Consider the following 13,966-nt stretch of genomic DNA (forward strand, 5'->3'; position numbering starts at 1 on the left):
ACAGATAAACCTACAAGCAGGACCCGCGCGCGCTATCCGCAGATAAACCTACAAGCAGGACCCGCGCGCACTATCCACAGATAAACCTACAAGCAGGACCTGTGCGCGCTATACACAGATAAACCTACAAGCAGAACCTGTGCGCACTATCCACAGATAAACCTACAAGCAGGACCCGCGCGCGCTATCCGCAGATAAACCTACAAGCAGGACCCACGCGCGCTATCCACAGATAAACCTACAAGCAGGACCTGTGCGCTATCCACAGATAAACCTACAAGCAGGACCCGCGCGCGCTATACACAGATAAGCCTACAAGCAGGACCTATGCGCACTATCCACAGATAAACCTACAAGCAGGACCTGTGCGCGCTATCCACAGATAAACCTCACTTTTGGATGTCAGCTTTTTCAAGCAAGTGCATTAATTGTTTCTTTGAGCCTGAACATAATTAAATCATCTCTCTAGCTGTGGTGGACACTTAACACTGATTACAGGTCCTCCGTGATGGCTCATTAACACTTTGCTGTCTGATTCGTAATTCACAACTTAATATAAAACCTAATGGCAGGATGGCAGCTAATATATGCTGTAATGGAATTTATATATGTGTGGGGGGGGGGGTCCCCCCCCCATATATAAAGTCATCTATAATCTGTAACTATATAATCAGAGACTAATGGGCCCTACCCACTGCGCAAAGTCCTACCGAGGTGGTCGACGGTCGATGCAGCTGACCTGGCGACAGGGCAGGGGGGGCGGGGGTTGGTGAAGGGGGGGGGGGAAGTGAAGTTTCTTCACCCGGCCCCATAGCACTGCATGCTAATATGGATGAGATTGTCCATATTGGCCTGCATGTTTAAACGAGCCTGCACTGGCGATAAACGTGCGCGTGGTCGAGCATCGTTCATCATTGGTGCCTACACACTGAACGATATAAGCGATATCTTGATCATTAATTAACGAGATCGTTCATATCTTTCAGTGGTATCAGCCAGTGTGTAGGGCCTATTAGAATTATGGATATTTGCTATATGTTCCATATAAATAAAAGATAATAATAATATTAGACAGTATTTGCCCTGAGAATGAATACTTCTATCATTTATAAACTGAGTGGGATATTCAGGTTAGATTGCAGATTCTGCAATCCTTTCTTTCACATGCTGGGGGCCGCCCATCGCAGGGCAAGGTCACTCAGCATGCCAACAGTCCCGCCCTGCAGCTGCGACCGCAATTTAATTGCAGACACAGCCACTGTGGGTAAGCCCATGCCTTTGCAGCTATCCCAAAAACAGCGCTAACCCGTCCCCACAATGCCACCCCATGAGCACAGGCAGAGGCGTTCACAGCAAATGCAACCAAATAGCATAGGCCGGGCACGCACACGCAGGACGGGATTGGCGCCAGTAAAGGGGAAATTGCGATACCACCTGAATAACCTCCGGAGTGCATACGCTGCAACAGTCATCTCAGAAGCAGCACTCTCTGCCTTTTCCTCGCTCTCTCTCTAGTCACCCACACACTCTCCTGTTCTCTGACAGGAACAGCATCCTGCTGCTGCTTCCTGTCCCTCTCTCAGAACCGCACTTCCCCAAGCCAGTACTTTATCTCTCTCCAATGTTTGATACTTCTCCCTATGTCTCTCTCTGGATTTCCTCTGTGCGCTGCAATGTACCAGTCGCCATCTACCTCTGCCAGCATTCTCTGCATACGCTTCAGACCACCTTCCACCACCAGGTCACCTGTATTAGCCAACATCCTACCTGCACCTACTATCTGTTCCTGGGATTACACAGCAGGTAGTGTGCCTACACCACCTACAGGCTGCCACAAGTACTACAGGCACTGTGTTACACATCCTCACCAGCCTGCTTTTACTATATTGCCTCCAGTGCCGTGTCGTGTCTGCGTGCCTTTCCTCCTAAGTGTTCCATGTTAATGGATGCACCTCTCCCGCCAGTCAGCCCTGCAGTGACTAGGAGTGCTGCAAGTTCATTATACCACCGCTGCTGCAGTAAAGGGAAATAGTATTACCATCCGCTGGTGTATTTACCATTCTGACAGCCGACATACTACAACAGCCAGTGATACCCTTAAGCACTAGGCTGCACCTGTACAGAGGAGGGGACCGGTGTGTGGGGGCCCCCTCCTCTCCCGTAGCCGGCAGCAGCGGTGCTGTTAGCGCTCTGAGTGAACACTAGAGACTCTGGAACAGTGTCTGAGTCTACAGCGCATGCACAGGTCTGCAAAAAACCGGCGCGGAAGCCATTTTTTTCACAGACCTGCACATGCACTGCAGACTTTGACACGGCTGCAGGACTCAGGAGAGGAGGGGGCCCACACACGGACACCAGAAAGGTAAGTATAGGAGAAATGGGTGCAGTCAGTGTGCTTGGTGTGTCTCCCTTCTGGACCCAGGGACCGTGTGCACCACACACATTAGATACACCACTGCCTACGATATCGCTGGGTCTTATGCAACTTGTTTTAACCTGGTTCAATGAACCTAAGACTTGCAGAATAACTGCCCCAAGCACCTGTGCACCACATGTATAACTTCTACAGTGTATTCTTATATACTACTCTATTAGCTGATAATAGCCAAGGCTAATTCAGTGATTATCAGTAAGGTACACCTGATACTACTGAGGAACATCATCTACACAGTAATAATGTAGCTTGCAGGAATCTATGATCTGCAAACTCTCTTTATACTAGGGAATATTACGGCCATTGACATTTCTCCATCACTAATGGGGAGGCTGCACTTATTCTCCAGTAACCTAGCCTGTTGGGTAAGTTCACTGGAGCCCATACATCAGCGACAGGTGGCCGTAATTCCCCCGATCCCCCCATCGCCAGGGTGCGGCGAAAACAACATGTTGGATTTTCACAATTTACGAGTTCCCAACCAAAAAAATGATCAGGATTGGCAAATCGGTAATTTTTAACATGCAGCATTTCCCCGATTCCCCAAATGACATCAGAGTTTTTGATCAGGCAATTAGAGTCCTGACTATGTTTGCACCGACTTCACTATCTGTTTGAACCTAACCTATTTGTTTTCCAGGATTCCATGAAAGGTCACAGGATCATATTAGTTTCCAGTGCATTTATACACTGGTAATATCAGATTTACTAATGGTTTATAATATAAGGTGACCAGGGACGTGAGGAAAATTGTTCAGGAGGCACTGGCTAGTAGCAGAGCCAGATTTACACACACTATCTATATATCTACACCCAAGGGTGTATGTGGATCATTAGGCCGACAGGGTGTCTAGGACGACATGTGCTAGGACAACAAGTCAAAAGGTCGACATGAGGTTTTTGGGTGTGTGTAGTTTTCTTTGTAGGAGTGACCGGGAACCCCAATTAGTACACCGTGTCCCCCCTGCATGGCTTGCTATGCTTCGGGCAAGGTGCCTCACTTTGCTCGGCACAGGTTGAAAAAGTAAAAAAAGAAAAAAAAAAAAAAAAAAAGAAAGTGAACTCATGTCGACCTTTTGACCTGTCAACCTAGACAGTGTCGATCTTCAAACCAGATCCCATATGTGGGCACTAGCCACAGGTGCAACACTATATAGCCACGTGGGCACTAGACACAGGTGCAACACTATATAATGCTAGAAGTTAGGTGAGTTTTGATCAGAGATGTGCGGAAGAGACAGGCGGGGGTACTCCCTGACCTGTCAGACTTTAAACTCCATAGTTTTGACAATAAAAATTATCAGAATAATAAACTTTCCTTTGTATCTGCTTTGTATTTTTCCTGTTTCCATGGTCAGAACTCTGACGTATGACAGGAAAGGCTCTACCTCACCAGGTGACACAAGGGATTGATGCAGAGCTGTAAGTAAAATAGGAATAAGCTACAACCCCCACCCCCCACCCACCCCACCCCCACCAACCTGGTCACACCCCACAGTTGAGGTGTTCACCTTGACACCAGCAACATACGATTCGATTTTCAGACAAATCACCATGTACTTGCACATACCTGTAACAGGCGCAAAACATGCCTCCCAACAGCGGCATTTGTGCAGATCTGTACAGCGCACATTCAGATGACGAATCCAGTAATCTGCATACATGGGATGGGAACTCCTCTTCAATTGTACAGAACTGTGTACAACACCACATGTACAGCTATGCATATTCATATTTCTGCACACTCCTTTCCTGGGGACGCATTGTGCAAATTGACGCAAACAAGCGCATGTTCCTCTGCCACATTATTCTTAAGTGTCAAAGGTTATTTTCAGGATATATCTTCTATTCCTTTATGCATCACCTATTCTACAAATGCCATTTGCTAAAGAGATGTCATTTCTACCCCAGACTATGAAACAGCGTCTCGCACTCAGTCCCTACTGCTCCTCACATCACCTTCCTTATAGCACTGTGTGACCCTATACTAGTGTGAGCTTTAGGAACATCACGGCAGGGTTAGCTATAGTGGTACAAGATAATCTTACTGCAGCATTACAGTGCCCCCTAGTGGTTACACCAGAGATGACAGCATTGCCGTCACTGTACTTTGTAATATAAGACTACCTGGTGAAATCCGTAACACTAGCGACAGTTCTAATCTACTATATAAAAGTGAAAATTTGCCCTGTCCGTCTTTCTACACAAATCCACAGTTTACAAGCAAAGATTGTTACATTTAGCATACAAGCGTATCAAAACAAGGCCGAGGCAACTCAGAAAAAAGAAAATCCCTAGCACCCCTGGGGGGGGGGGGGGGGGGGGGGGGGGTTTGGACGGCAGCAGAGTTTATCAAGAGTCAGCATAACTCCGGATTTGCTGGATCAATGTACTAAAAAATTGGTACACATCTGCCTTACAATCTGGCAACAAACACTGTAGGGGGGAGAAGACACCCCTAGCACTCCTAGGGTGTGGAACAGCAGCAGAGTATGTCAGCAGACAGCATAACTGTGGAAGTGCTGGAGCAATTTACACCAAAACTTGGTACACATCTGACTTACACTCTGGGACAAACTCTGTGGGGGTCAGACACCCCTAGCGATGGGACAGCAGTACAGAGTATTTCTGGAGAAATTATAACTCCCAAATGCCTGGAGCAATTTACAACAAACTTGCTACACATCGGACTTACACTCTGGGGAGAAAACACTGTGGAGGTAACACACCACTAGCACCCCTAGGGGTGGGCCAGCAGCACAGAGTATATCAGGACATGCTGATATGTCAGTGATGACAGGGCTGCATGTGACAGGGCCAGTGACCTGATGTGAGGAGGGGAATGCAGGTAGCAAACCCACACACTGACTGTTATATAGTGGAAGTAGCACGGTCCCCCAAGCAGCACAGAGTATATCAGGAGATACATAATGTGCTGCGCTATATAAGAAACTGTAAATAAAATCGATATCATCACAGGGGCACCGACATGATGTGAGGAGGGGAATGGAGGCAGCAGGAAGCCACAGACTGAGTGTTATATAGTGGGAGGAGGGTCCCCAGCAGCACAGAGTATATCAGGAGATGAGTGATGTGTCAGTGAGGACAGGGCTGCATGCGACGGGGGCAGTGACATGATGTGAGGAGGGGAATGGAGGCAGCAGGAAGCCACAGAGAGTTATGTAGCTGTAAGAGCAGGATCCCTTGGAGGGGGGGCGACGACAAAAAAAAAAAAAAAAAAAAAAAAAAAAAAGGGGGTCTGGCCTCTACACAGTGCATCAGGGAAGCAAGATATCCCTATATACTGGATCTCCAACCAACGTAAATTAACGAACAGCTATCATTCTAATGTACCATCCTCATCCCGTAGCAAAGCATGGCTATTCCGCTATCTACAATGTTATTTATATTGTGTGTTTAATATTTACATTTATTTTTGGAAACAGACATTCTTAAAATCCCGGCCAACGCCAGGTACTCCAGCTAGTAGTGTTATAAGAAGGAGTGGGCGGAGGCAAAATAAAATGCGTACACAGACAGGTGTCATAAAAGCTGTTTAATAAAACATTGATCATCTCGACAAATTGACACCAATACTTTTGGCCTCAGAGTAACAGTAGACATAAGGCCTCTGGCGTCATTCACCCTGCGACCCGCCATTCTCTTACCATTAAACCATTGCAGCACTGAAAGCTGGGCAGATCCATCCAAAGATCAGCAACACCACAGCTTATGTTACCACCACGCTGTCCCAGCAATGAATTGCTAGCTGAAAGCGACTGTAGTGGGATAGTACCAAATAGGAGAGGGCACAGTTGCCAGTAATCAAAGGGTTACAAGATAACACTCCATACACACCAATTAGGGGGCACCGTACACACAGCCGGCCAGAGCACCATTTACCATTGGCTATACTGCTACCTTTGGACTAGATCAGGCGCCAAACAACCCTATGGTGTAGAAACCGTGCAGGATATGCGAAGGAACCTTGGATGGACCACTAACAAGTGACCAATCCATTGCAGAAGAATCCAGCTTACACCTACTGAATTCAATAACAGACTGCCCACCTAGCAACTGTCCAAGTCTCTGCAGGATATTACATTATGCACATAATGAGCAAAGATGGAGAAATAAATAGATAAAAAAATTAAAATAATTCAACGATCACTGATATGGGTTACAACTAGGGGGTTTACTTACCGCTAGGACTATAAAACCTAGACCAGGAGATAAGCAGTTTTATTCACATAGGCACAATTACCGGACGACAGCAGCCTTCATATAAAAACACATTCATAGGAAATGCATCCACTCAAATCGTTCCCGCTATAGTACCGAGCAGAGGAAGGCTCCGCATCAGTCAGCACTGTTGGAGATAGGATGAGCGGAGTTTAATTACACAAGAGACAATACACAGGATTATTACCATAGTGCGATCAGAAGTAAAGTGGATTGTGACAAGGTCTATAGGAGACCGCTTGCAGTTCACCCAAAACCAGTCCAGAACAGAGGGATGCGGTGTAGGAGGACAACTGTAGGAGATGAGTCAACATAATAAGCAGTCCTGACAAATAACGCATCACCTATAATGCCTCCACAGTATGAAGTGAAGGCTATTCCAGGAACAGAGTCCTTTTGTCATAACCGCCAGAGGTGTGAAGGGGAATTTAAAGAAGAAAAAAAAAAAGTTTAAAAATGGAAACCTATTTTATCACATCTGAAATAGCAGGAGTTCCACGAATCCACGTCTGTACTGGAATCAGATCTGTTTTCTCTCATCTCTTGACCCAGGCAGGGGAGAGACCTGGCTTAATCATTTGTACATCAGAAAACAAATATCCTTCCCCAAAATAAAAATAATAATGTTCATCTAAAATTAAATAAAAACAACCAATCTTCCAACCAGCACCAGATGAGCAGAACGTCAAACTTGCTCCAGTGAGGGATGAGGACATTTAAAATTGTTCCAAAAGTGAAGTCCTCCCCGGGGCAGTTAAGACATGGAGTTCCCAAGCAGCATTTCGTTTGGCAGTTGCTGGGAGAACATGTTCTTGTGGTTAAAGGCAGGAGGGTAGATGGTAGGTGCAGGTCCCAGAGGGGCAGACATGTAACCCTGGGGCATCATCTCCTGTGGCAGCGAGAAGACTCCCATGTGAGGGTGGATTGTGTGTGGCATTTCGTAGCCTTTATATTCTTTGTCAATGACGTGCCTTTTCCCTTTCTGACGCCGGTTGCAGAACCAGACGCGGACCACCTAGAATTAAAGTGAACAAGAGTTAACCAAGGTATTATATTCCATATTTGCTCATGCAGAGATCTGGAAAACCTATTTCAATCATGCGGTAAATGCATATACCTTTAATTAACCTTGCAATTTACCAAAGGGATACGTTCAGTTAATGTGAATTACCGCAGTCCATTTATTTCTCACTAGTGAGAACTAGTCTTCTCAAACCATAAGCCATCGCTACCATTTACTCTTCATCAGGACTAGCAACATACTTCGACATGGCAGTTGCAACACTTTACCAATAATCCACCATCGGTATCCGGATGAGAGGTCAACACTGTATTGGTTGGTCAATATGGGCAACAGGTTCAAATGGTCAGCATGTTCTTTGGGTTTTCATAACATTTGCTATCAGGAATAATCATCTGTGCCCAAACCATGTCTAGCAAAGAGAGCCCACAAGGGTATATGCCGTGTGTAATGAAGGTGGTCACATGACATGGAAAAAAAAAAAAAAAACACCACACCAATCCACTTGTGTCGACCGTTCCCACCGTCATCCTAGACACTGTAGACTCATCCACACCCTCCACCGCTATGGCCATTAATGTATGCAGCATTTCAGTTTGACCAGAAACAAGTGCGCAGGACCAAATGTGATGCAAACCACCAACCAGTTTTCACGCAGGAGGCAGTAAAGCCTTAACATTGTCAAACATCAGGGTAGATTCCCTAGAGCTCTAAAACACAGACTATGATTGGTTGCTATAAGCACCACCACTTGTCAGTGTTAGAAGCTTCAGTAAATCTTCCCCATATACTTGGCATCAGGTGGCACATTAGGCATTAGACACTTACATCTTTCTCCATGTTGAGGTCCTGAGCGATTTGAGCCAGTTCCTGAGTGTTAGGCTTGGTGTTCCTCATGAAGTAGACCTCCAGGCTGTCTTTGGCTAGGTTTTCAATGCTTGTCCTCCGTTTCCGCTTGGTGGTCTGAAACCAAGTCTGTTGCCGATTGATCATCTAAAGCCATAAACAGAACAGATAGTGAGCTTGGTGCCTCCCCTCGATGTACTCAACTTGAGAATGTGGTTTAATATGATGTCTCCCCTCAATGCATGGTCAGTCCCTGCTCAGTGTTTCCCAACGCCAGTCCCCAGGGACCCATCAGTTCATGTTTTACAGATTTAATTATCACAACTAAAATAGTTAGCTCCTCCAGTGCAGCTTTTAAAAGGTCAGCAGCTAATGAACACACCTGTGCACCAACTAGGAGATCTGGAAAACCTTTACTGTTAAGGCCTCCACCCCCCCTGAGGACCCGAGTTGGAAAACACTGACCAAGACTATAGGGCAGCAGTGTGAATGTGTCTCAGACTACCTGACCAGAGGAGACCTGATCAGCAGTACGCTTTCATACATACGCAAGAGGTCCACCCCAATTCTTACCTCTTGAAGGTTATCATTGTTCTCTGCTTCGTCTAACCAGCGATGCAGAAGAGGTTTCAGTTGACACATGTTCTTGAAGCTCAGCTGGAGGGACTCAAACCTGCAGATGGTTGTCTGGCTGAACATCTGTCCTACAGTACAGAAGACAGTCATATGATGATTACAGGTCCATGGGCTGGTATACACTGTGAATGTATCATGATCAACATGGTGGGCAACATGCCTAGTAGGACTGGTGGTCAACATGCCTAGTAGGACTCCTCTTAAGGAACTCTAACACAGGACCTTATTCAGACGTACAGGCGGGAGTATGGGAGGTGTGAGGGTGCACCAGTGTGAGTTAGGAAGGCGGGGAGGGGAGGAGTAGGGGAGGTGTGAGGGTGCACGTCGGGGAGGAAGTGGGGAGTAGGGGAGGTGTGAGGGTGCACCGGTGCGAGTTGTACGAGGGGAGGGGAGGGGAGGGGAGGGGAGGGGGGCATGAAATTGTAATAATGTTGTTCAGACACTGGAGACACCAAGTACAAATTATTGCTCTCTCCCAGCTGGAGCACACTTGCAAGCAGGGCTGGCCTGGCCCATAGAGGTACAGGGGGGGAAACACGGTGGGCCACCCCCTCCACCAGGGATTAGGTTCCAGACTGTGCATTTGAATTGTACATTATACATAATCTTTTACTGCACAGGACTATTGTGTATTCTCTACAGTGCATTGCCGTTATTAACGGTACATTATCATGCATCCACTAGCAGTGTGTGTGTGTATATATCGATCTCTCTCTAGGGGCTCAGACCAGTGGGCCCTTCATGCTCCAGTCAGACACGGCTTGTGACTACTCAGCCTCTTACCATACAGGACGCCCAGCGCGTATCCAACATCAGCTTGTGTGAAGCCCATGGACACTCGCCTCCGCTTCATTTCCTTAGCAAACTGCTCCATGTCGTCCTGCGTCGGCACGTCCTACAAGAACAGACAGCATAAGACCACTGGCACAACAGTGTCTCATCCATCCCTTAACTGGGACAAGGCCAGATCGCCCCTCCTGACTGCAGTCACAGCTATGGGTGGAGTCATGAGGCATATTCTGTCCTGACAGGTGTTTGGATCTAAAACCTCCCATGAAACAGTGCTGATTCCAAGCCCCATACTTCTTATGGTTTGCAGAAGACAGAGAGGTGAGGAGTTTGTATGTGCCAAGAGCTGTAGCCTATATGCAGTTTATTGATCAGGACTTTTCCCATTCAAGGCAAGTTAGGAGTTTCTTTTTAACCAGGTACCAGCAGGTTCTAGATGCCAGTGCATGCTGGCACTTATAGTTCTCTAGGTGCATGCACAGGCAGACACTAACATTTGTCATGACAGGGCTTGCAGTACACTAGCAAATAAAATTAAAAATCCCTCAGTTATTAACCGCCCCAATGCTGACTGGCCTATAGCTGGTTGGCACTATGGTGAGGACCCCCATCCTGCTCTGCACTGTGGTGGTCCCCCCTACATATTATGAAATACCTAGCATTCTGCAGGGAACTTAGGTGTCCATGCTGATCTATTAACTGCTATGTTTTAGGGCAGGGTTCAGGGTTTGGAAACTGGGTGGGGGGATATCTGCAGCAGGTTCAGTTACAAAAGGCCAAATACACAGTACAAAGGTATTGACCGTGCACTCTCCACCAATCCACCTTACATCCCATTGATTTCTAAAACCTGGCAAACCCACTGCTTAGCAAATACAAGACCATTGTCTACAATAGAGCAAATCCCATGCACCACCTGATCTCACCAAGCCCCTTAGGAGATGCCAAATAGATTTCACTTCTCCTAAGAACAATGGTAACCTAGACCGAATACAGTCATGCTATTTTAGGAAATAGAAACTAGTTTTAGGTGTAGGTAGGGGAGAGATGATTTATACAAACTAGATCAAGAAATGAAAGCAATCAAAACCTAAATTTGGTGCAATACAATGCTGCAGAGTTGCACTAACCAGCGGACTCCCAGCAGGTCTCCTAAGCAATTAGGATATTTTTCTTAGCTCCTGAATTAGCAGCATCTGGGGAACCTCTGGATACCAAAGGTTTTAAAGCCCCATCGTCCAATACAAAGTATCACATTAGTAATACATACAAGGATGATGGACTTTTGCCTGAACTTGCTGGGAAGTGCGGCAGCAGAAGGGGCCAGGGATCAGCCAGGGCAGCAGTAGGGGCAGGGGGATCAGCTTATACCACTCATATGAAATCAGCAATAGCAGGGGGTCACTTACCGGCACATCCTCCCCATCATGGAGGAGCAGCGGTTCCTCCATGTCCCCCGGGCTGCTGGCCGCGGTCAGGTTCACGGCTGCTTCACTACTCTTCTTGGCCGCCTTCTTAGTGGGGGCGCTGTTGCACCGGCTGCTCTCCAGGCTGTAGGTGGTCGTCTCCGCCGGGCTGTTGGGGCTTTGGCCGGCTGCAGGAGTCCCGTACACGTTGGATTCCGGGGTCGATCTCTGGGTGCTGGGGCTCCCCAGCCAGGGGTTACTCCAGCAGTGGGGGTAATAGTGGGTGTTAGGAGGGGCAGGGGGGCATTCCTCCTCTCCCTTACCCTCAGTCTCTGGGCTTTCCTCCTTTATCTTCCTCTTCTCCAAGAGCCCCGGGGACTCCCCCCTTACCTGGTGCGGGGAGCCAAAGTTCATTGGGTGGCTGGGCTCCATCTGGGGAACGTTGTTCCAGGACATGACCTGGTGGGAAGGGTGCTCTCCTAAGGCCTGGACCCCCAAGTCCACATGGTTCTGTTTCATTGCAGAGAAGAAGTAAGCCTGAGAGGGGTGGGGGTAACCCCCAAAACCTTCCTGCATCAGCCCAGGGGTCAGGGTGAAGGGAGGGTAGGCTTGCTGACCATACATGGCCCTAGAAGTCCTGGCCAAGTCCTCTTGTCTTCTGCACTCTGCACAGCCCACTCCAAGTCCTCTCTGATTAAATCTAGGTGGGGTCTCCAACTGCCTCAATTAAAATATCTGGTGGAGAGGAGTTACCAAACTTCCACCCCCTTCCAGGAGATGATCACCAGTGAAAGTCTGGAGCTAAACTCTTTGGTGTCCCATTACCTGAGCCCTCTCTTCTCTGCCCATCACTTGTAGTAGGAGACTCCACTTCCCAGATGAAGACATTAAGGGGGCTATTTACACTGAGCAGGGGGGTTGCAAGCCCCGCCTCCCTTGATTGTTATGTTAATTGTTCACATTAGCCATTGGCTCCTTTTTTGTAACAAATAATTGAAACGAATGAACTTCATCTCATTCATGTATTACATTGTATTCAATGACCTGAGAGATGTGAGGTTATTAAAGGGCAGCAAGAGGGTTTGTTTTGTTTTTTTCTCTGTGGGCAGTGAGGGGTTAACCTTCGCTTGGGGATGGGGGGGGGGGAGCATTAATTAACCCTTAATGACCACACACGTGAGGTCCATATGCACATACATAATCATCAGTCTTTCAGGTATCTCCATATTAAATGCACAGCAGGCCTCTCCTTTTACACAGTGATTGGCCAAAAGCTCTGGCTCTTCCCCAGATTGCTGCAATCTATTTCTCAGCCATTAGGCACAATAAAGTCATCATTAGCCAGCTGCCACTGACATTCATAGGGGTGTGTGATGGTCCTAACCCTCTAATGCAGAGGTTCTCAAACTCGGTCCTCGGGGGCCCACACAGTGCATGTTTTGCAGGTCTCCTCACAGAATCGCAAGTGAAAGAATTAGCTCCACCTGTGGACCTTTTAAAATGTGTCAGTGAGTAATTAATACACCTGTGCACCTGCTGGGTTACCTGCAAAACATGCACTGTGTGGGCTCCCGAGGACCGAGTTTGAGAACCTCTGCTCTAATGGAACACAACAAGACTTTTTTTTTCTATCTATCTATCTATCTATCTATCTATCTATCTATCTATCTATCTATCTATCTATCTTTAATTAATATTTCTGTTTGCAATTAAAAAAGTCCCGTTCCTATTTATTAAACATTCTCCTGGCTGCAAAAAGGTGTCAAAATAAGAGCTTTCAGTTACTTCTACAGAAATGACAACGAGGCCTTCTATTATAGGGTCATAATTGTAGACCAGTGTGTGGCCCATAGGTGGTTCCATATAGAGATTGAACTCTGGGGGTAAGGGCCCTACACATTGGCCGATCTGCCGCCGAGCTGCCCGACGGCGGATACGGCCGACGGTCGACCCGGCGGCTGGGGGGCAGTGACGGGGGGAGTGAAGTTTCTTCACTCCCCCCGTCACGCGGCTGCATTGAAGTGCAGGCAAATATGGACGAGATCGTCCATATTGGCCTGCATGCACAGCCGACGGGGGACCAGCGATGAACGAGCGCGGGGCCGCGCATCGTTCATCGCTGGAGCCTCCACACTCAAAGATATGAACGAGTTCTCGTTCATTTATGAACGAGATCGTTCATATCTTTGGCTGATGTCGGCATGTGTGTAGGGCCTATAATTCAGATGTGATCGCTGCTGTGCGTTTTTGCTCAGCGGGCGATCAGGTACTAACTGCGCCTGCGTATGCACCGCGATGCGCAGGCGGGTCGGACAGCAACAACGGGCATCGACGGTTAGCGACGGGATGGTGCAAAAAATTCCCATCGCACGGGCATTCGCAAAGGTGATTGACAGGAGGAAGCCGTTTGTGGGTGGTAACTGACCGTTTACCGTGAGTGTCCGGAAAAAATGCAGGCGTTCCCAAGCGTTTTCAGGGCGGGTGTGTGACGTCAGCTCCGGACCTATCAGCCTGTTGTGATCGCACTGTAGGGGTAAGCCCTGGACTGCGCACACACTGCACAAAGTGGATTTTAGCAGCTTGGCGTACACA

General features: G+C 47.6%; 1 protein-coding gene across 1 annotated transcript; it reads right to left on the bottom strand.

Annotated features, from left to right (window-relative positions):
• Positions 1–5,975: 5,975 nt before the first annotated feature.
• On the bottom strand, positions 5,976–12,260 carry LOC134948330 (POU domain, class 5, transcription factor 1.1-like). Its single transcript, XM_063936252.1, has 5 exons — positions 11,378–12,260; positions 9,963–10,074; positions 9,117–9,247; positions 8,526–8,690; positions 5,976–7,691 (listed from the first exon to the last, which is right to left on the bottom strand). The coding sequence occupies exons 1-5, from the start codon at positions 11,996–11,998 to the stop codon at positions 7,431–7,433; spliced, it is 1,290 nt and encodes a 429-aa protein (XP_063792322.1). The 5' UTR covers positions 11,999–12,260; the 3' UTR covers positions 5,976–7,430.
• Positions 12,261–13,966: the final 1,706 nt, after the last annotated feature.

This window comes from Pseudophryne corroboree, chromosome 8, assembly GCF_028390025.1.
Source record: "Pseudophryne corroboree isolate aPseCor3 chromosome 8, aPseCor3.hap2, whole genome shotgun sequence".
NCBI lineage: Eukaryota > Metazoa > Chordata > Amphibia > Anura > Myobatrachidae > Pseudophryne > Pseudophryne corroboree.